Genomic DNA, 21649 nt, shown 5'->3' with positions numbered 1-21649 from the left:
GCAACTAACAAAACAACATAGATTCTGCATCCCATAATGCACTGGCTTGCAAAGTACAGCAAGCCAAACAAGACATTCAATATGTAACATATTCCTCCCTGCCTATTGAAAATGTCAGTTAACAAAACATTTTCTGAACTAGGGGAAAGAGGGTAGACTGCCTCTGTTTCTGCTGAGCCCATCTCAAGTCTCTGACTTTATAAATTCAAACGCTCAGGAAGTCTTCTCTCCTGGTGTGGGTTATGGCGAACTTCTGGTGCTTTTACAGGGTTATGTTCATCAGAGACCAATGGCAATTTAGGACTTGCAGCTGAATCTAATGCAGGTGAAGGTGAGATGACTTCAACTTGAGTTGATCTAGATTGAGGAGGTGAGATTGGAGTAGGCATTCCTTGACTTGGAGACGGCTCTTCCATAAGTGGTTTATTCTTAGATGGTGCTTGGCATGGCAACAGTTGGTCAACATGTCCCCGTCAGGTGAGATCATTCACGGTTTGGACTGTGTATGAAACTGGTCCTGTCTGAGCAATCACTGTAGCAGGAACACATTTAGCTCCACTAGCATAATTACGAGCTAGAATTCCTTATCCAGAACAAAAATTTCTTGGTTTTGATCTTTGTGCTCTTTTCTCCACTTGGTCTTGCTGTTGATCTTGCACAACTTGTCTTGTTTTTGTTGGTCTCAGCAGACCAAAGCAAGTGCGAAGTTGCCGTCCCATTGGTAGGAATGCTGGAGATGCTTCACTCATAGCATGTGGCGCGTTTCAGTATGTCTGTAGAAATGCGTCCAGATGCTTTTGAATAGAGAAATGTCTTCATGCCAAACTTAAAGCGTGTTTCATGATTTGAACGAATCTGTCAGATAATCCATTGGTGGATGGGTGGTATGATGCTGAGGTGATGTGATAAATCCCGTTACTTCTCAAAAAATTCTCAAACTCCTGTGAAACAAACTAAGGTCCATTTTCAGTCACATGTTGTTCTGGTAACCCATAACGTCTGAACATTTCTCTCAGTCTCAATTGTACTCTCAGCCGTAGTAGAGGACTTCACTGAAACTTCTGGCCATTTGGAATGAGTATCCATAACCACCATGAACATTGTTCCTTGAAATGGATCAGCACAATCAACATGGATGCACTGCCACGGGTTTTCCAGCCAATCCCATGGTTGGAGGGGTGCCAACTGAGGCGTGTTTCTCACACTCTGACATGAAGAACAAGATCTTGCCCTGGCTTCAATGTCTTGGTCCAGACCAGGCCACCAAAAGTAGCTTCTTGCAATCTCTTTCATGCAAACATTTTCACAGTGTCTAGAATGCATTTGGTCCAACACTGGTTTCCTCAATATTGGTGGAATAATAACTCACATGCCCCAAAGCAAACATCCTGAAGTGACCGATAACTCCATCCTCCTGGAAACATAAGAATGAAGGTCAGGTGAGACTTGGAAGTTCAGGGAAGAGTGGCCATGCATCACAAGGTCCATGACTTTGGACAATGTTGGGTCCATTCAAGCAGCCTTCTTGATTTGGCATTAAGTGATGCGTGTGTTCTTCACATATGCAAAGTAGAAAATGTCTTTCTGAGCAGTGTCTACATGGCTGAATGGTAGGGGCAGCCTCGAAAGGCCATCCGCATTGACATGCAAGGTAGATTTTCAATATTTGATGTCATATGTGTGAACACCCAACTTCAATGCCCAATGCTGCATTCTTCTTGCAGCTAAAGAAGGGATTCCCTGTGTGTGGACCGAATATTGAGGTGAGTGGTCGATGATCAGCCAGCAGCATGAATTTCCATCCAAATAGGTACTGGTGAAATTTCCAGATTCCGAAAATGATTCCCAGTGCATTGCGTTCGATTTGAGCATATTGGCATTCTGCTTTGCTTAAAGCCCGTGAGGCGAACGTTATGGGCCACTCCACACCAGAGGGTATTATGTGTGACCACAGCCCAAACTCCATAAGGCAATGCATCACATGCAAGTTGTAAAGGTCAGGAGGGATCAAAGTGCATCAGTACCTCGGAATCCGTCAGCGCTGCTTTATCCTTCTTAATCCCAGCATCACAGGTTTCTGTCCAATTCCAGGCTTTGTTCTGACACAAGCTCATGCAGGGATTTGAGCAGGGTTGCCAGCTGTGGAATAAATCTCTCGTAATAACGCAGCAGCCCTAAGAACGAGCGAAGCTGGCTGATATTCTGAGGAGCTGGGGCATCCACAAAAGCCTTGACATTGGAGGGTGCTTTGTGAAGCCCAGCAGCATCAATGACATGCCCCAAATATTCCACAGAGGACTGAAGAAACTCGCATTTGTCTTTGTGAACCCATGGGCTATACTCCTCTAGCCTTTGTTGGGTGGCATCCAAGTTCTTGAGATGATCCTCATCAGTCTTGCCTGTTACCAAGATGTCACCATGGTAGCATTGAACTCCAGGCTAGCCACTGGTCCATGCTGTTTTGAAACAAGGCTGGAGCTGATATTCCAAAAGGCAAACAGCAATATCTGTATAGACCCTTGTGTGTTGTGATGGTAAGATATTCTTGTGACTTCTCATTAAAATGCATTTATAAGTAAGCCTGGTATAGATCTGTTTTGCTGAATTTCTGTCCACCAGTCAGGCCAGCAAAAAGGTCCTCAATATGGAGAAGTGGATTTTCAGCACACAACACAGGGTTAACAGTAACCTTGAAATCTCCACAGGTTTATATGGAGCTGTTTCTCTTGAGCACTGGAATGGGTGTTACCCATTCACTTTGGGAGACAGGTATCAGGATTCCTATCTTGACCGGACGCCCCAGGTCAGCTTTGACTTTGGTTGTATGGCATAAGGCACGGTTCTGGCTCCAGAAATTTTGGTTGAGAGTCAGCTTTGATATTCAATTTTATAATGACTCCCTTCATGCTTCCCAAATCTCCTTTGAAACAACAGCATGTTTTTTATAACTGCTGTCAGACCAGTTTCTTCTTTTGCAATGCTGTGTACTTCCATCCCGTTTAACTGGATCCTCTCAAGCCACGACTGTCCACTAAAGCTTCACCACAAACAGTGGTAGTTTAGCAGTCTGTCCATTTAGGTCCACTTTAACTTACATTCTTCCCAGCATAGGCACAGATTCCCCTGTATATGTTTTTAGAATGATTTTTGCAGACATCAAGGTAAGATGTTTAAGTTTCTCCTTACACACAGCATCTAGAGCCAGAGAAACTGCTGCCCCTCTATCCAGTTCCATATGTATTGGTCGGCCCTCCAGCTTCGGTGTTATCCAGTAGCCCCGTGAACCACCTACCACTGACAAGATGTGGAGGGGCACTTCTTCTTTGCACTCGGTGTCACTCTGTTCTTGCTGTACAATGTGCAGATTTTTCTTCTTGTTACGCCAGACAGCAGATTCCTTTTCCCCTGGTGTGTCTTTCTGATTCACTGCTACTTGCTTGTTTTTACAGGCACGCTCAGTGTGTCCCTTCTTGCCACACTGATGTCGTTCAAGGTCTTTGCACCAACATTCAGATGGATGGTGACCAGGCTTTCCACAATGGTAACATTCTCAGCTGCTTGCTATCTTGTGTGCACACTCAACTGTCACATTCTGCACTCAAGTTGATGCACTCAGCTGCTTTGCCTCTTTTGCAGCCAGTTCCATAGAGACTGCAATCTCTATGGCTTTCTGCAAAGTGAGGTTAGCCTCTGTCAAGAGGCCTTTCTGGATTTCTTCAGTCTGAAGGCCATGGACCAACCTGTCATGGAGGGTATCATTCAGTCCTTCCTTGAATTCACAATGTTCAGTGAGCTTTTAAAGTATTGCAACATACTGCACAATTGTTTCCCCCTCTTGGCTTCTTTTTTGAACCTAAATCTTTCTGCTATAACAAGTGGCTTAGGGGAAAAATGCATCTCCAAGACTTTTACAATGTCCTCATATGATTTTGTGCCAGGTTTACCCAAACACCAAGCTCGTTAATAAGCCAAAGGTTTTAGATCCCATCAGACTTAAGAAAGTTGCCACCTGCCTATCATTTTCAGTTCCATTTGCAAGGACAAAAAAGCTCCACTGTTCCAAAGTCTCATTGAAACATTCCATAGGTCCGGTAAGTGTAGTCATTTTCCACCTTTTTATTTTCTCCTCTTTGTCAGTTACTTTTTGTTTACTGTCATTTTCTTTTTTTTGTAGTTACCACTTCAAACCCTGTTACTGCTTTAAGACAGCAGCCTTTTTTTAAACTCAGGTTGTCAGCAACTAATGGTTATGTCTCTGTGGTTTTTCCCATGCTTTTTGGGTTTTTGGTGAGCTCTGCGGTGATTGTGGACCTTCCCTTTCTGTAAGTTTTTGAACTTTTTAAAAACTGCAGCACATTCTTCTCTCGGTGTCTTCTTTTTGAACCCTACATGTCCTGTATATTTGGAACTTCAGAGGCTGTCTGCAGCCAGCAGCCCTCTCGCTTTTGATCGTGTGTCTCTTTCTTTTTTCTGCAAATGTGGCTGCTTCAATTTTTTCTGTAAGCTTTTTTTTTCTAAATTTCTTTCCTGTTCAGAAAAGCGCAGCAGCGATTTCTTCCCTTTTTGTCTTTTTATATTCACCCTGAAGATCACTTTTGTCTGAACTTCAGGAGCGCTCCGGGAGAGTAGCGCGCTTCGGGAACACTCCGGTATAGTAGGCGCGCTGCTTTTTAACTAGTAATTTCCTTTTACTAACTGTTTCACCTTCCGAGTGGCCTTGCCTCAAAGGTCCGTCGTCCTTGTCGCCAATTTGTTGTGTTTTAATACTGGAACAGTCAATAACTTCTTAAAGACTAATCAATACTCACAGAGGTGTAAAGGCGATTGACCATTGCAGCCCTAGTTTATTCTATTGAGGTAACAGAACTAATAAAACAACATGGATTGTGCGATCCCACCATGCACTAGCTTGCAAAGTATGGTAAGCTAAACAAGACATTCAATACATAACACTGATCACCTTGGCTTTACCAGATAGCCTGACAACTTATGTGGAAAGTTACTGTCCAATCTACCTTTGCTCTCGTGTATGTGTATTTTATATTAATCTATTATTTTTGTGATTCCTTTAAAACACTTGATGTACTAGCTTCTGAAATATGTTTTACGCCTGGGCTCCTTTTTGAAAAAGTAAAAAATGAAGGATAATAACTTCTTATTGCAACAGATTCAGTATTGTGTAAGTTCTGTCATTTCTTTTTTGTTTTCTGGATGTTGTAGCACTGACAAAGCTAAATTTTAATTGCCCATCCCAGTTGCCTTGAAGGCAGTAGTGGACTTTCACCTGGAACTGCTACAGCCTGTAGGATGATTGGTCTATGCAGTTTTTTGAATATTCCTACTGTACTGAAGTTTGAACTGGTACTGAGTACAGCCTGCACATTGTTGATTTGAGATTTGCCCTGTTACTCTGATGCAGGTAAAGCTCTGTTGCAGACTTGATCTGCAGGATGTGATCTGCAACTGATTTGCAGCAGCCTTTGGTACTGATGTCACCGAAACATTGGTAGCAGCTTATCATGTAACACCATGGACATGAATATGCAAGACCAGGAAATGTTGTTACTAAAGCAATTATAAATAGATCTTTCACTTCTGAGTAGTGGATTTTGTCCTGTTGGAAATCATTGGACTTTTGGCATCTTTTCAGCAGATGCATGATAGGGTTAGATTACTCGTTTTGCAACTAGTTCCTTTGTTTATCTCCAAATCTATGCTTCAAAGAAGTACTTTTTCTGGGTATATAATTCTCCCCCACAAAAATGTGAATGTACTATACTTTATTGGAATTCATAATTTTTAAAATTGCTCCTTTGATTCTGAACTGGAGTAGGGCTTGTAATCCCAGGAGTAATTGTCTGTAATCAGTTTGAAGCATTTTGTAGAGTTTTCAATTTTTAGGAAGGATTTTCTAAAGATTTAGCTTTAACTTTGTGCACCTTTTAGAGCCTTTTAATTTGTGAAATCTTCAATTTGCTGAACTGTGTGCATGTTTATAATTTTAAAGTTAATTGCTTGTTAATGCTAACCACTTCAGAATTCCTTGAACCATTCAGCGCAGTCTAAAAGTTGTGTGTTTTAATTATTGCGCCACTAAATAAGAATTTCTAGGGCAGGTTGGATTTGAAATTAGAGAAGATCCAACATTTAAGGTTCAAAGTATTTGGGACAGTTTATGATTTCCATGCCAACACTGGTGCTATTGATGTAAATGACACTCATTTCGTAGGCTTCAATCAGAGCTTGGTGTGTGCCACTGGGTGTCAGTATTATCACAGATTTTATATCACTGTTCACTGAGTGTTTTCATTTCAATGGCTCAAAGTGTAATTTTCTATCATATTTGCAGCTGTTTTCAGTTAAATGTGCTTACTCATCTGAAAGTTTGATTTTCTTGAATGTGCTTGAAAAGGGTGAAATTTGTTACTTATAATTTGATATCCATTTTACATTTCTAAAATACAAAAGTTTAGTTCCTTGAGGAAATTTAGTCCCTGGATACCTTTTCCCCTGAGAGTGCCACCAAAACAATTCATGATTTCTGTTCGGATATTGGTGCAAGAAAATGGATAAATTTCTCCCCTTTCTATGGTGCCTAAAGCATACTAGATTTTTAAGCAATTCTGTTTCAATGTGGAAAGTCGTGAATTGAAATGTAGACCAGCCTACATAGAGTAAAGCAGGATCCGCGTCTTCTTCTGATGCAAATTACATAGTGCACTGCTATCTGCATTTAATGATTTTTAATTATAGCTGTAACGCATGGTGGGGTTTGGCTTGTGTGTGCACTGCTCTATGTGACCAACTTGCAACAATGTCCTGAATTGCATGTTGACACCTCATGCAGGTTCTGATACCACAGTCAAAATAATATCAAGAGGCGTTGATCTAGAGCTTCAGCTCCCCTTTGGTTCACAGACCAGAATATTCTTACAGGAAACCCACAAGGCATGTGAAGGTAAGAAAATGTTTATTACTCTTAGATTTACTTCTGAGCAGTTTTAAATGTAAAGATCCCAAAAATCTGAGAAAGAGGGAGAGAGCTTGTGCTCTGTGCCTCAGGGAGATCACTTTGCTTATGAGAAATTGAAATTAAGGGGAAAAAAATATTCATACGTGTCCCCTCATGTGACAGTGTCACATGAACAGGGACATGTCAATAAATTTCAATAAACATTTTTATTACATTTATAAACCCTTCATGAAACCTCATCCCGTCTGTGGATTAAGTTCCATGAAAAATGCATAGGCTCGCCTGGTCTCTTCACCTGCCCTCCAACCTTAAGGTTGGACAGGAAGCCTGGTTAATTATTTCAATTACCATTTAAATGGCTTTAATAAGCTTTTGACAGGTTGGCAAGCACGCAGTCGATTGCGGTGTGTGCCCGCTGAACTGAAGGTTGGAATGACATGCAGTGACTTCGGGACACATGCCTGAAATCACTGCGCATCATTTTATGCGTTAGCCCCCACATACCAACCAAGAGATTCAGGCCTAAGAAATAGAGGTTAAAATAAGAGAAAAATGAGACTTATGACAAATGTAAGATTCATAAAATCAAGCTGAATATACAAAGTGTGGAGGAGATATAAGAAAAGGAATAAGAGGGGAAAAGAGAGTGTATGAGAATATATTAGTGAGTAACATAAAAGGGATCCCCAAAGTCCTTCACAAACAAACAAATAGTAAAAAGAGTGTCAATGGAAGGGTAGGATCCAAAAAGTAAATCTTGTGGAAGCAGAGGACATGGCTGAGATACTAAATGAATACTTGGGCAACATCCTCTTCTTTAATGGAGGGAAACAATATCATAGAAAAAAGGAAGTAGTAGAGAAATTGGATAGGATAGAGATAGCTCAAGACATGGTACTTAAAAGGTTTGAAACACTCAAAAGCGGAAATGTCATCCGGTGCTGATGAGATGCATCCCAGGTGCTGAGGGAAGAAAGGGTGGAAATTGTGGAGGCTCTTGTCACAATCTTCCATTGATGTGAGGGAGGTGCCAGAGGATTGCATATGTTGTTCCCCTGTTCATGAGAGAGTTAAATCTGGTATCTACAGGCCAATCAGCCTAATGTTGGTAACAGTACAGCTTTATCTGTACAATAATGTGGGACAAATTAATTGGCATTGAGGAAAAATGGGCTAATAAATGAAAACCACCTGTTGGAGACAAATCATGTGTGACTAACTCGACTGAGTTCTTTGCTTGAATACTGGAGAGGGTTGTTGAGGTCTTGTAGTTGGTGTGATGTATATGGAGTTCATAACATTTGATGAAATATCACTCAATAGACCTGCTAGAAAAATTAAAGCCAATGCATTGGCTGCATGGATGCAAAATAAGCTAATGGAAAGCCAGCAGAGAGAATCGCCGAACAGATGCTTCTAGGGCTGAAGGGCAGTATGCAATTGTGTCCGGCCTCCAAGGTTCTTATTGAGATGATTGTGCTTTGATATAAATTGTAATAACCTGGACTTGAGGAGACATTGCATAGTTTCAAAGTTTGCAGGTGACACAAAATTTGGAAATATAGCAAACAATGAGGAGTGCAGTAACAGACTCCAGGAGGACTTAGTCGGACTGGTCAAATGGGCAAATACGTGGTTGATGAAATTTAAGGCAGAGAAGTATGAAGTGATTCATTTTGTAAGGAAAAATAAGGAGTGGCAACATGAACCAAATGGTATAATTTTAAAGGGTGCAGGAACAGAGAGACCTGGGGGTTTCTGTACACAAATCTTTGAAGGCGGCTGGCCAAATTAAGAAAAAGACATAACAGGATCCTTTGCCCAACAAATAGAACAAAAGCAAAGTTATGGCGAACTTTTATATACAAAAAAAACTGGCAAAGGCTCTAGCTAGACCTTTCTATCCAACTCTGGGCACCAACACTTCAGGAAGGATGTCGATGCCTTGGAGGTGGAGCATTTGCGATTTACCAGGGATTAAAGATTTCATTTACATGGAGAGGCTAGAGAAGTTGGGGTTCTCCTTCAAGCAGAGAAGGTTAAGGAGAAATTTGATAGAGGTATTCAAACCTTTTTTGATAGGATAAATAAGGAGAAATTGTTTCCAGTGGCAGAATAACAGGGAACCAGAAAACACAGATAATTGGCAAAATAACCAGAGGCTGGATCTGGAAGGACTGAATTGTTACAGAGTGAGTTGTTATGATCATGAATGCATAGTCTGAAAGGGTGGTGGAAACAAATTCATTTAGTAACACTCACAAGGGACTTGGATAAATACTTGAGAGAAAAAAATTGGAGAGCTCCAGGGGAAAAGAAAGGGAGTGGAATAAATAGGTAGCTTTTGTAAAGGGCTGGCATAGTGATAATAGATCGAATGGCTCCCTGTATCATTTTGTGGTTGCCCATATTGTAGTCAAATCTAAAACCATGATTGTGTCCCTGGCATTTAAAATATAAAATTACGCATCCAGTGGTAACAGTAGAGTAAATTAGACAGAACTGCTCATTCCAGCTACTCGAAAGGCTCAGCTAAAATAGGCCTTTCCACCCAGGCTCAGTGAATTGATACAACACCAGTTTATTCGGTGATTCTGTGATTTTATATGGGAACCAGTTTTTATACTCACTGTTGTTATATATGTTGAATTCAAATACCTCTGTGCTGGATCCTGGCAATTTTTTATTCGTTCAAGGGCTGCGGGTATTGGTGGCTAGTCCAGCATTTGTTGCCCATTCCTACCTGCCCTTGAGAAGGTAGTGGTGGGCCACCATATTGAACCACTGCAGTCCATGTGTTGTAGGAACACCCACAGTGCTGTCAGGAAGGGAGTTCCAGGATTTTGGCGCAATGACAGTGAAGGAACAGTGAGATAGTTCCAAGTCAGGATGGCGTGTGACTTGGAGGGGAACTTCCAGGTGGTGGTGTTCCCATGCATCTGCTGCCCTTGTCCTTCCAGATGGTAGAAGTCATGGGTTTGGAAGATGCTTTTGAAGAAACCTTGGTGAATTCCTGCAGTGTTTCTTGTAGATTGTACGCACTGCTGCTACTGTGCATCAGTGGTGGAGGGAGTGAATGTTTATTCTGGTGGATGGGATGCCATTCAAGTGGGCCACTTTGTCCTGGATGGTATTGAGCTTCTTGAGTGTTGTTGGAGCTGCAGTCATCCAGGCAAGTGGAGAATATTGCATCACACTCCTGACTTGCATCACTTTCCTGACTTGTGCCTTGTAGATGGTGGACAGGCTTTGGGGAGTCAGGAGATGAGTTACTATTGGCAGAATTCCCAGCCTCCGACCTGCTCTTGTAGCCGCAGTATTTATATAGCTAGTCCAGTTCAGTTTCTGCCCACCACCGTTTCTCACTGGACGTGGCAGGACTACAGAGCTTAGATCTGATCCTTTCTTTGGTTGTGGGATTGCTTAGCTCTGTCTATCTCATGTTGTTTCTGCTGTTTGGCATGTAACTTGTCCTGTGTTGTAGCTTCTCCAGGTTGACACTTCAGTTTTAGATATGCCCTCCTGCACTCTTCATTGAACCAGGGTTGATCCCCTGGCTTGATGTTAATGATAGAGTGGGGGATGTGCCAGGCCATGGAGTTACAAATTGTGGTTGGATACAATTCTGCTGCTGTGAATGGTCCGCAGCACCTCATGGATGCCTAGTATGGAGTTGCTAGATCTCTTCACAAGCTATCCTATTTAGCATGGTGGTAGTGCCACACATCACGATTGAGGGTATTCTCAGTGTGAAGGTGGGACTTCGACTCCACAACGGCTGTACGTTGTTCACTCCTACCAATAGTGTCATGACAAATGCACCTGTGATAAGTAGATTGATGAGGATGAGGCCAAGTTTGTATTTCCCTCTTGTTGGTTCCCTCACCATCTGCCGCAGACCCAGTCTAACAGCTATGCCCTTTAGGACTCGGCCAGCTCGGTCTGTGGTGGAACTATTGAACCACTGTTGTGATGGACATCAAGTCCCCCACCCAGAGTATATTCTGTGCCCATGTCACCCTCAGTGCTTCTTCCAATTGATGTTCAATGTGGAGGAGCACTGATTCATCAGCTGAGGCGGTGCTGGAGGGCAGCTTGTGGCTTGTGCAGGTGTTAGTCAGCAGGAAGTTTCTTTGCCCATGTTTGACCTGATGCCATGAGACTTCGTGGAGTCCGGGCTCAGTGTTGAGGATTCCCAGGGCAACACCCTCCCTACACTATGTTTGTCTAGGGGCAGCTCTCCCAATTTTGGCACAAGCCCCCAGATGCTAGTAAGGATTTTTGCAGGGTCGATAGAGCAGGGTTTGCCGTTGTCATTTCTGGTGCCTAGGTCGACTGTTTGATGGTCCAACTGGTTTCATTCCTTTTGGACTTTGTAGTGGTTTGATACAACTAAGTGGCTTGCTAGGCCATTTCAAAGGGCATTAAGAGTCAATCAGATTGCTGTGAAACTGGAGTCACATGTACTCCAGATTAGATAAGGATGGCAGATTTCATTCCCTAAAGGACATTTGTGAATCAGATGGGTTTTTATGACAATTGACAATGGTTTCATGATGATCATTACTGAGACCTAGCTTTTAATTCCAGATTTTTTGATACACTGCTAATTTATAAATCCTAGTGGTCACAGTACTGATCTAGTAATCCATGGATCATGATTTCAAATCCCATCATGGCTTGTTGTGAAATTGAACTCAATAAATGAAATTAGTTTGTGGCCTAGCACTGGAAAAAGACCAAGGGAAATGTTTCTGCATTAAAATCTGCAGCATTTTGCATTTATATTTGCATTTTAATGTAGTAAAACATCCCAAAGCCACTTCACAGGAGCTTTATCAAACACAATTTGACAACCAACACACAACGATGTATTAGGACATCTGACCCAAAACTTGGGACAAAGTCCTGAAGGAGGAGAGGGAGGTGGTGAATTCGAGTTCTGGGCTTATGCGTTTGACTGCTGGCTGCCACTGGTGGAGTGATGAAAATCGGGAATGCACAAGATTATTTTGATGTTGCAATTTGTCGTGAGATACCCAATATCAAGGACTGGCCCCAGTGCAATATAAAATCAGCTGGCTCCATTATTATGTATCTAATCCTAGCCAGAGATTCACTTGAAATTGCCCCTCTTACTCCTGCACAGCCACTTCTGGTGTCCCTCAGGGATCTGTCCTTGCCCCTCCAATTGTTGCCCCTTGGTGATATAATCCAAAAGAACAGTGTTAGTTTTCATATGTATGCTGACAACACCCAGCTCTAACCCATTGCCAGCTCCCTTGATTCCTCCACTGATGCTAAACTCTCCGACTGCTTGTCTGACATCCAATACTGGACAAGCAGAAATTTCCTTCAATTAAATATTGGGGAGACTGCAGCCATTGTTTTCGGTCCCTGCTCCAAACTCCATTCTCTAGCTCCTGACTCCATCCTTCCCCCAGCAACAGTTTGAGATTAAGTCTGTTCACAATCTTGGGGTCAGATTGGACCTTGAGATGAACTTCTGACCTCATATTTGCACCATTACTCAGACTGCCTATTTCAGTCTGAGTAACGTTACCCAACTTTGCCCCTATCTCAGGTAACCTTCTGCTGAAACCTTCATTCATGCCTTTAATACCTGTAGACTTAACTATTCCAACAGTCTTTTGACTGGTCTTCCACATTCTAACCTCCATCAACTTGAGATCATCCAAAACTCTGCTGTCTGTGTCTTAACTCGCACCAAACCCTGTACGCCCAATACTCTGTGTCATATTTAGTTTTATAGTGCTCCCAAGAAGCACTTTGGAATACTTAATTACATTAAAGGCGCCATATAAATATCAGTTGTTTTTTTGTTGCTGTCCTCACTGACCTACATTGACTTGCAATCAAGCAATGCCTTTGTTTAAAAATTCTCATGCCTATTTTCAAACCCTTCCTTAGCCCCACCCTCTTTATCTCTGTAACCTCCTTCAGCATCACAACCCTTTGAGATATCTAATTTTAATCAGTTCAACCTTCAGTTGCCTTGGCCCTAAGCTCTGGAATTCCCTCCGTACACCTCTGCACTCCTTTCCTCCTTTAAGGCACTCCTGCCGACCCCCTTGACCAAAATTTTGGCCATGTGACTTGATATCATCATATGCGGCTCAGTGTCATATTTTGTTTTATAATGCTCCTGTCAACCACCTTGGAAAGTTTTATTACTTTGAAGATGTGGTATAAATGTAAGTTGGTGTTGCTTTAAAACAATTAATAGACTGTGTTATTGCCAAGTGTGACAATAGTGGTGTTGTGATCTTAAACTACGTCAGGTTTAAGAAAAGAAAATCTTTCCATGTCTTTAATTATTGGAAATCTGAATTCTGGTCTGAATAAATCTGAGAGAACTTAGCTTGTGCATTCCCTGTGAAATTCCTTACCAGAGACATACAGCCATTTCAAACCAGGAAAGCATGACTCACTGGGAACATTGCTATCGGATATCCACCAATTCAACTATCAATAAATTTGATTTATTAATGTTAGCTGATACAATGGGCACCTATGTATATTACAATATACTACTTATTACAATCAAGGTTAACTATTGCATCACACCAGAAATTTTTATGCAAAGCTGAAAACTAAAGTTACAGATTCTCGATGCTAAGGTGACAACGCCCAGCTCTAACCCATTGCCAGCTCTCTTGACTCCTCCACTGTTACTAAACTCTCAGACTGCTTATCTGACATCCAATACGGGGTGAGCAAAAATTTCCTCCAGCTGAACATTGGGAAGACTGCAGCCATTGTTTGGCCTGCTTTTGGGTACCATTGCCAGGCTGCTTGAATGAGAGAAGCAGCGTTTTAGACAATCAAACTTTTAACATTGAGTTCTCTAATATGCAATCTAACTTTATTTTAACTTATTTTATTTTCCTGATTATATCAAATTTCAAATTAACTTTCTGCATACTCCTGGCACATGTTCCTAATGTTTTCATCAAAATGGCATCCTGAGACACCGAGCATGCAATGGAAATGCTAGTATGATACCAGAATAAAATCCATAATGCTGAAACCATGGAGCCGAATTTTTCGGCGAATATGACATGTGGATAAATAAATTTATTCACACTTGGCTCTTGCCATTTCATACCATGTCTAATCTTACCTATTTTTCTCCTCTCTGCTGGACAGAACCTCATTTTGTTTCAGTTTGTGTCTTTATGACTTAATAATTTGAGCAACATTTCTCTCTTAAACAGATCGGTTGTTTCCCTTTAGACTGTACAAACACTAGTAGTTCAGCACTCCACCCATGGAAGTGTCATTTTGGGTGTGTTGGCAAATTAAATGTTCTTTCAAATCAATTAAACCCAGTACCTCAATACAACTTTTTAGAGTCATTAGTTGAATTGGCAGCTATGCTCTCGTGCTTTGTTGGTTGGTTACGCATCAGGTTGTGTTGTTTTTGGAACCTTGCCAGGTTTTGTAGGTTATTAGCTAAAATTTGGCATCAGGTTCAAGGTATAATGCTTCCAATCCATAATCACCATGACAAACCTCTTTGGTCATACCTACCTGAATAGAGGTCCTTTCTTCTGAGAACTCTTGCTATTGTGGCTCTAGTATGAAGCTGAAGCTAGTACAGTACTCCAATAGAATGGTGGCACCATATTATCATGACACTTAGTGAAGTTAACATATTTATTGACAGATGGACCAAAAGGCCCCATATTCAATTTCTAATTTGTGGTCAGTCTCAATTAGAGTCACATTTGGATGCCACAGTTAGCCTTGTTCCTTGGCCATTCTTGATACTTAAAAATATGAAAGGGTGAACATTAGGGTGAATAGGATTGGATTTTGTTTATGTAGCCTACTGGCTAGACTTCGGTATGCAGAAAGGCCCCTGGGCAAATACTAAAGAGCTTTCAGCATCTGAGGAATTGCTGCCCACCAAGAATTGCCACCTTCAAAAAAGGAGAAAATGTATTTATGCACAGCAACAAAAATCAATCTGTTACCTAGAAACTCCTCTTACTTCCCTCTTATTCTGATATATTCATTATGGAAAATTAATTTTAAGTGTTTGGGGTGAAGTGCATGAGTCACATACTTGGATGGGTGCAGCCACAATAACACGCAAGAAGCTCAATGCCATCCAGGCCAAAGCAACCCAGTGGATCAGTATCCTATCCACAACCTTAAGCATTAATTCCCTCTACACAGGCGCACTGTGGCTGCTCTATGTACCATCCACAAGATGTACTGCAGCAGCTCACCAAGGCTCCTTTGACAGCATTTTCCAAACCTGCAACCTCTACCACCTAGAACAAGGCAGCTGATGGATGAGAAAACTAGTATTTCTAAGTTCTTCCCCAAGCCTCACTATCCTCATTTGGAACTATATACAGCTGTTGCTTCACTGTCACTGGTTCAAAATCATGGAATTCTCTTTCTAACACCACTGTGAGTATACCTTTTACCACACAAGCGGTTCAAGAATGGAGCTCATCCACCACCCTCTAGGGCAATTAGGAATGGGCAATAAACCCCATCCCTTGAAAGGAACACTTTGCTTTTCCAGTTTGGTATGAAAAGCAGAGATCCATTGCACACGTGCATGATGCAGAAACTGGAGAGTCAGAGCTACAAGCTTCTCAACCATAGCCACTTGGATGTACACCCACTGACATTCCTGAACCAGGCATTTGTGAAATTTAGATGTAAAGGTGTAATTCACATGTGGAAATTTCACTTAATTGTAAAAAAAAAAGTCTGCACAATTATAAAATACTGTTAGTTAACATCTGGTGCTTGAAGCATTATTTCAGTTTGATTGTCATGTTGGAAATGTAATTATATATTCTTAGCAAATATTTTAATAGCTCAACATGGTGCCTGAGATAGTCCTGCTTTCTTCACTGCTACTGAAAATGTAATATGTTTAATGTTGCACAATTCTCATTGGTACAGTCTTAAGGAGTGTCATGAAATTTGTATTTTATTTTGAGTTTATAACTCCTCCTTCAATGCAGTAAACTCAAAGGAATTTCTGGTTCTGGAAGCTCTCCAAGGAGTGGAGTTATATTTAACTAAATTTTCAGTTCACGAGGAAACAGTTTCTCACACAATGAGTAAGATACCGAAAGACTTAACAGTAGCTGTGGAATGGAGGGGATTGAGAAAATAAAACAAACTGTAATTAGTGTGTTGCAGGGAAGAGGCATTCAAATCGTCTGAACTTTTCTGAACACTTTTTCCCTTTGTATTTTGGGTATTCATTTTGTTGGTTTGTAGACCTAATTTTAGCTCAGCTGTTGGCCTTGAGTTTCTGTGTGCATAAGCAATGCAATTAAGCATTTATCAAAGGAACTCTGTATCTAATGCTACCATTCAGTGAATGGCTCATTGCAGACTTGAGGGAATGTGTGTGCACAGTATCACAGTATCTTTACAGTGCAGAAGGAGGCCATTTGGCGCACCAAGTCTGCACTGGCTCCCTGAAAGAACATTCCACCTAGTCCCACTCCCCTGTCTTATCCCCGTAACCTTGCACATTCTCTTTTTTCAGGTAGCAATCCAATTCTCTTTTGAATACCTCGATCGAACCTGCCTCCACCACCCTCTCAGGAAATTTGTTCCAGACTCCAACAACCCTCTGGGTGAAAAAATTTTTCCTCCCATCACATTTACTCCTTGTGTCCATTATTTTGAACCTGTGCCCTCTAGTTCTTGATGTTCTCTTCAGCGGGAAGAGTTTCTCACTATTTATCTTGTCCATACCCCTCAGGATCTTGAATAACTCCATATCAAGTCTCCTCTCAGCCTTCTTTTCTTCAAGGGAAACAGTCCCAACCTTTTCAATCTATTATAGCTACAATCCTTCATCCCGGGAATCAGTGCAAAGTGCTCGCATTTTTAAAATAAATTGGTCGGTTGCAGAGAGCATCTTTTCGGTTCCCTGCTAGAGACACGGATGTAGACCTAATTTAAATACGGATCACGTCAGTAGCTATAACTGCAGCCACACCTCATAGAGCATTCATTTGATAACTAAATTTGCCTAAAATTCACACTGAGTTGTAACACAACTACTACTCGACTGAAATAATAACACAACATGGTGGAAATGGTGGCAGGACAGAGAGAGACAGTTAATGTTTCAGGCAATGATCTTTGTCAGAACTAGAAAAAGTTAAAGATGTAATCACTTTTAAACAAGTAGAAAAGCATAGAAACAGGGAAAGAGAGGAAAGAAAAAAAGGAAAGGCCTGTGATCGGATGAATGGGAGAAATGGTTAAATGACAAAAGGGATGATGTTGATGATGCAAGGCTAAAGGAAATGGTAATGGGACATGTAAAGAAATAAAAGATTGATCTAGAGAAACTGTAAATGGCAAGAGTAGATCTATTACCAGCACCTACTGTCTGGAAAAAATGGGAGCAGTGGTTATGATCTGAAAATGTTAAACTCAAATGTTGAACGCTATAAAGTGTCCAATCCAAGAGTGAGGAGCTCCTCCTCGTGTTTCCATTGAGGTTTGGAGGACAAAATGTGAGTGCAGTGGAGAACTAAAATGGCACATGACTGTAAATTCAGGGTCATGATGATGCACTGAACAGAGATGTTAAGCAAAGTGATAAAAACAAAAAACTGCGGATGCTGGAAATCCAAAACAAAAACAGAATTACCTGGAAAAACTCAGCAGGTCTGGCAGCATCGGCGGAGAAGAACCACCCCTTTCCTAAGATTCACTCAGTTTTGTTGAAGGGTCATGAGGACTCGAAACGTCAACTCTTTTCTTCTCCGCCGATGCTGCCAGACCTGCTGAGTTTTTCCAGGTAATTCTGTTTATGTTAAGCAAAGTGATTACTCAGTCTGTGTTTGATCTTCCCATTGTAAAGGAGACTGCACCTTGAGCAGCGAATACTAAATTGAGTTGAACAATTTCAGGTCAGAACCACTGTTGCATGTTTTTTGGAAAGCAGATGCTGGTACTGGATCTGCTGTTGTTGTTTTCATGTCCTATAGAGCTCCCTTTCATTTAATTACCTGTCCCAATGCCACCCGCTTTTGCCTTGTGTTGCCATTCCTTGTCTCTTATCGCTTTTGCTTTCAACCATATAACAGATCGTCCTTCTTGTGCTTTCTTCCCCGCTTTCTTTGCTTGCTGAAAACCTGTTACATCTCTAACTTTTACAAGGTCTTTTGAGAGGTCATTGACCTGAAATGTTAACTCTGTTTTCGCATCTCCTTGGACACCACCCGACCTCCTGAGTATTTCCAGTATTTTTTGTTCTTATTTCACTTTTCCTGCTTTGCAAAATTTTGATTTTGCTAGAGTGAAATAAGGTAACTTAGCACGGGTTGGGAATTGAATGTTGAAGTTCAAGCAGTATATGTAATTCCTACTTACCTTCTGATCTTAGTGCAGGTAAGGATGGTGTGTGACTTGGAGGAGTTTCCCATATTGTTGATCTTCAGCAATGGTTAAAATCTGAGTAGCTTGCTAAGACATTAATTGTCAACCACGTAGTATGGAACTGAAGTCATTAGTAGGCCAGACCTGGTAGAGCAATAGGTCCCATTCCCTAATGGAAATGATTGAAACAAATGACTATAGCATGTATGTACATAACATCAATAACGTAATAAGACATCTCAAGTCTTTTCACAGGAGCGTTGTGAAGCAAAATTTGACACCAAGCCACACAAGATGATATTAGGGCAGATGACTAAAGGGTTGGTCAAAGAGGTAAGTTTTAAAGAGCGTCTTGAGGAGAGAGAAGTGGAGAGGCTTAAGGAGGGAATTTCAGAGTTTAGGACCTTGACAGCTGAAGGCATGGTCAGTGGAATAATAGTTTCTGAGATGCTCAAGAGGCCAGACTTGGAGGAGTGCAAATACCTCAGGGGATTATGGAGCTGGAGGAGATTACAGGGATAAGGAAATGAGGATGAGAATTTTAAAATTGAGGCGTTGCTTGACTGGGAGCTAGTGTAGGCCAATGAGCACAGGGATGATAGGTGAACAGGAATTGAAGCAAGTAAGGACTCCGGCAGGAGAATTTTGCATAACTTCAAGTTTATGGATGGTAGAATGTCATAGAACAGCGAGGAGTTAATTGGAAAAGTCGAATCTAGAGGCTACAAAGGCATAAATGAAACAAATTAAACTTTTACCATTGTCATCTGCAATGACTTCTCTTCCTGCTCCTATGCTGTTATCTCTGGAATCCTACAAGGATCTGCCCTACGCCTCCTCTCATTTCTCACCTACATGCTGCCTTTGGCAACATCCAGAAATACAATGTGCCTTTGCATATGTACATTGATGACACCCAACTCAACCTCATCACCGCTTTTTTCAACCCCTTCATTGTCTCTGCTTTGTAATGCTGCTTGCCTAATATCCAATATTGGATGGGCATAAATTTCCGTCCACTAACTATTGGGAAGCCATTGCCATCATTCACATCACAAACTCCTTTCTGTACCCATGATCCATGGGCTACCCATGATAGTCCCATATCAAAGTAAGTAGGCTTAGTAGTAATTTGCCAGTGCATTTGCCAAGACCCAGCTTACAGATACTTGATCCACCTTAAACAAGAGCTACTATGAAAACAGTCTTGTATTTAAGAATAGCCAATTTTTTGGAATAGCTTGTTCTGTGCATTTTAATTCAAACCAGTGATAGATGTAAACTGACCAGGATTGGGACAGCATATTCAATCTCTTTTACATAGCATAGAATTTAGAATGTCTAACTCAGCTCCACATTCATAGCAGGAGTTCATTGTGAACTGGTTTTATTTGAAATTGTGTTTGTTTGCACTTCCCCCTCCACTCCATAAAAGGAGAGAGCTCTGCTGCTGTGAGGTTATGCAGTTGCCTGCCACAGCTAGTTTTTCACCGCTCTTGAGGTTGCAGGGTCAGTGGCACACTGCTGACACTTCTCTCATTGCCTTGCTTAATTAAGCAGTGATGATCCCCTCTCAAAAGCTTCACTCAATTGTGCATTCTTTTCTGAGCCTCTGACTAACCAAACAGGAACATCCCTGCTGCCTCAGTATTGATAAATTGTGGATCTCTGATCATATAAAGACTCTCAAATGTATAAGGAGCCCACAAATGGTGAGTATTGCTATTAACTAATTTGAAATGTGCACTGCACATTTGAAGAGTGTATGTGTTGTATGCCAAACTATTGACAATAAGACTTGCCTGTGGACACTGTGCATTTTGTGTTTGCTTTGTAGTGAAATTCATTGTTCAAATGCATCCATTCTGTTTCTTTATTGTGGTCAGGCACAGTATGAGCGAAATGGATTCACACATCAGAGACGCTGTCAGTAACTCAGAAGTGCTTAAGCAATTGCGTACATTAGTACAGTGCCTTCTCCACTATCTATGCCACAAACGGCAGTTGAAGCTCGATCAAGCGTTACTTTTAAATTTGAGATTGTTGGATTTTTGTTAACCAGAGGTATTAAGGGTATAGGACAAAGGTGGGCATTTGGAATTAGGTCACAGATCAGCCATGATCTTATTGAAAGGCAGATCAAGTTTGAGGGGCTGAATGGCTGCCTTCTGTTCCTGTGTTCCAAAGTTTGCTGGTAAAAGCATTGGTTGTTGTGGTCCTTGCTCAAGTGAATAAGGAAAGAGCCAGGTTTGACCCCTGCTCAGGTGCTTATATATATTTTTGGCTGGAGTGTGAGGGCACTAGAGTTAGACTGAATTGTGGAAGAAAAGAAATGATCCTAATCACTATTGTGATGTGGTCATCGTACATGAATGGTTGACAGTATTAAACTATGTTGTGATATCCTGTTTCCCAACATAGTCAAATAGCTTGTAATTTATTCCAGCTTGCACGTGATAATACATGGGCAGCTGCCAATACATGTGCTACCACTGCCTTCAGAGACATAGGGGGGTTTGTGAGTACACAAGCTGATGAGTTTGTCTGTTCTGCAGATATAATCCTTTTAGCTGGTTTGAAATTAATACCTTTTCTTTTTGTTCTTGGGATCAGAAAAATCCCAAAGCAGTATTTGTTATCCATTCTGAATGCTTTTAAGAAGATAGTGGCAAACCATGAACTGCTTCAGTCCATGTGCTGCTGAAGGGAGTTTCAGAATTTTGGCCCGGTGACGGTGGAGGTGCAGTGATATCGTTCAAAGTCAGGATGGTGTGCGGCTTGGAAGGGCACTTACTGGTAGTGGTGATTCCAGGCATCTGCTGCCCTTGTACTTCTAGGCAGTAGAGGTTTTGGAAGATGCTGTTGAAGCTTTGGCAAGTTGCTGCACTGCATCTTGTATATGGTACACATTGCTTCCATAATGCATTGGTGGCAGAGAGGGTGTTACAATAAGTGATTGTTGTGGAAGAATGAGTCCAAAACGAGTCTCTTACCTCAAGCTGGTTTATTCTCAAGACAACTCTTCAGTGTAGCAGACTCTCCCAGTCTCTTCCACACTGGAGTGTTACAGCTGTACCTGTTTTATACTATTTTGATACTCTTCTGATTAACCAACTAAACTAAATCAACAAAATGAGGGACAAATTAAAAGGCAGCCCCTTAAAGGGATACTGCAAAAAGAAAGATAAAATATTGTACCCATTTATAGGTAAACCATTGCCCATCACCTGTTTAATGAGCAGTTGACAATACAATTGCTATGCAATGTAATTG

General features: G+C 41.3%; 1 protein-coding gene across 1 annotated transcript in view; it reads left to right on the top strand.

The window, feature by feature from the left end:
- The window catches only part of inpp5b (inositol polyphosphate-5-phosphatase B), a 282881-nt gene that overhangs the window by 150669 nt on the left and 110563 nt on the right, over positions 1-21649 (top strand). Inside the window, exon 5 of the mRNA XM_041212440.1 lies at positions 6848-6958. Within this exon, the coding sequence (XP_041068374.1) occupies positions 6848-6958 (111 nt within the window). The remainder of the gene's footprint in view (positions 1-6847; positions 6959-21649) is intronic.

This window comes from Carcharodon carcharias, chromosome 19, assembly GCF_017639515.1.
Source record: "Carcharodon carcharias isolate sCarCar2 chromosome 19, sCarCar2.pri, whole genome shotgun sequence".
Classification (NCBI taxonomy): Eukaryota; Metazoa; Chordata; class Chondrichthyes; order Lamniformes; family Lamnidae; genus Carcharodon; species Carcharodon carcharias.
Note: the sequence above shows the minus strand (reverse complement) of the source record. Positions and strands in the feature narration are given on the sequence as shown.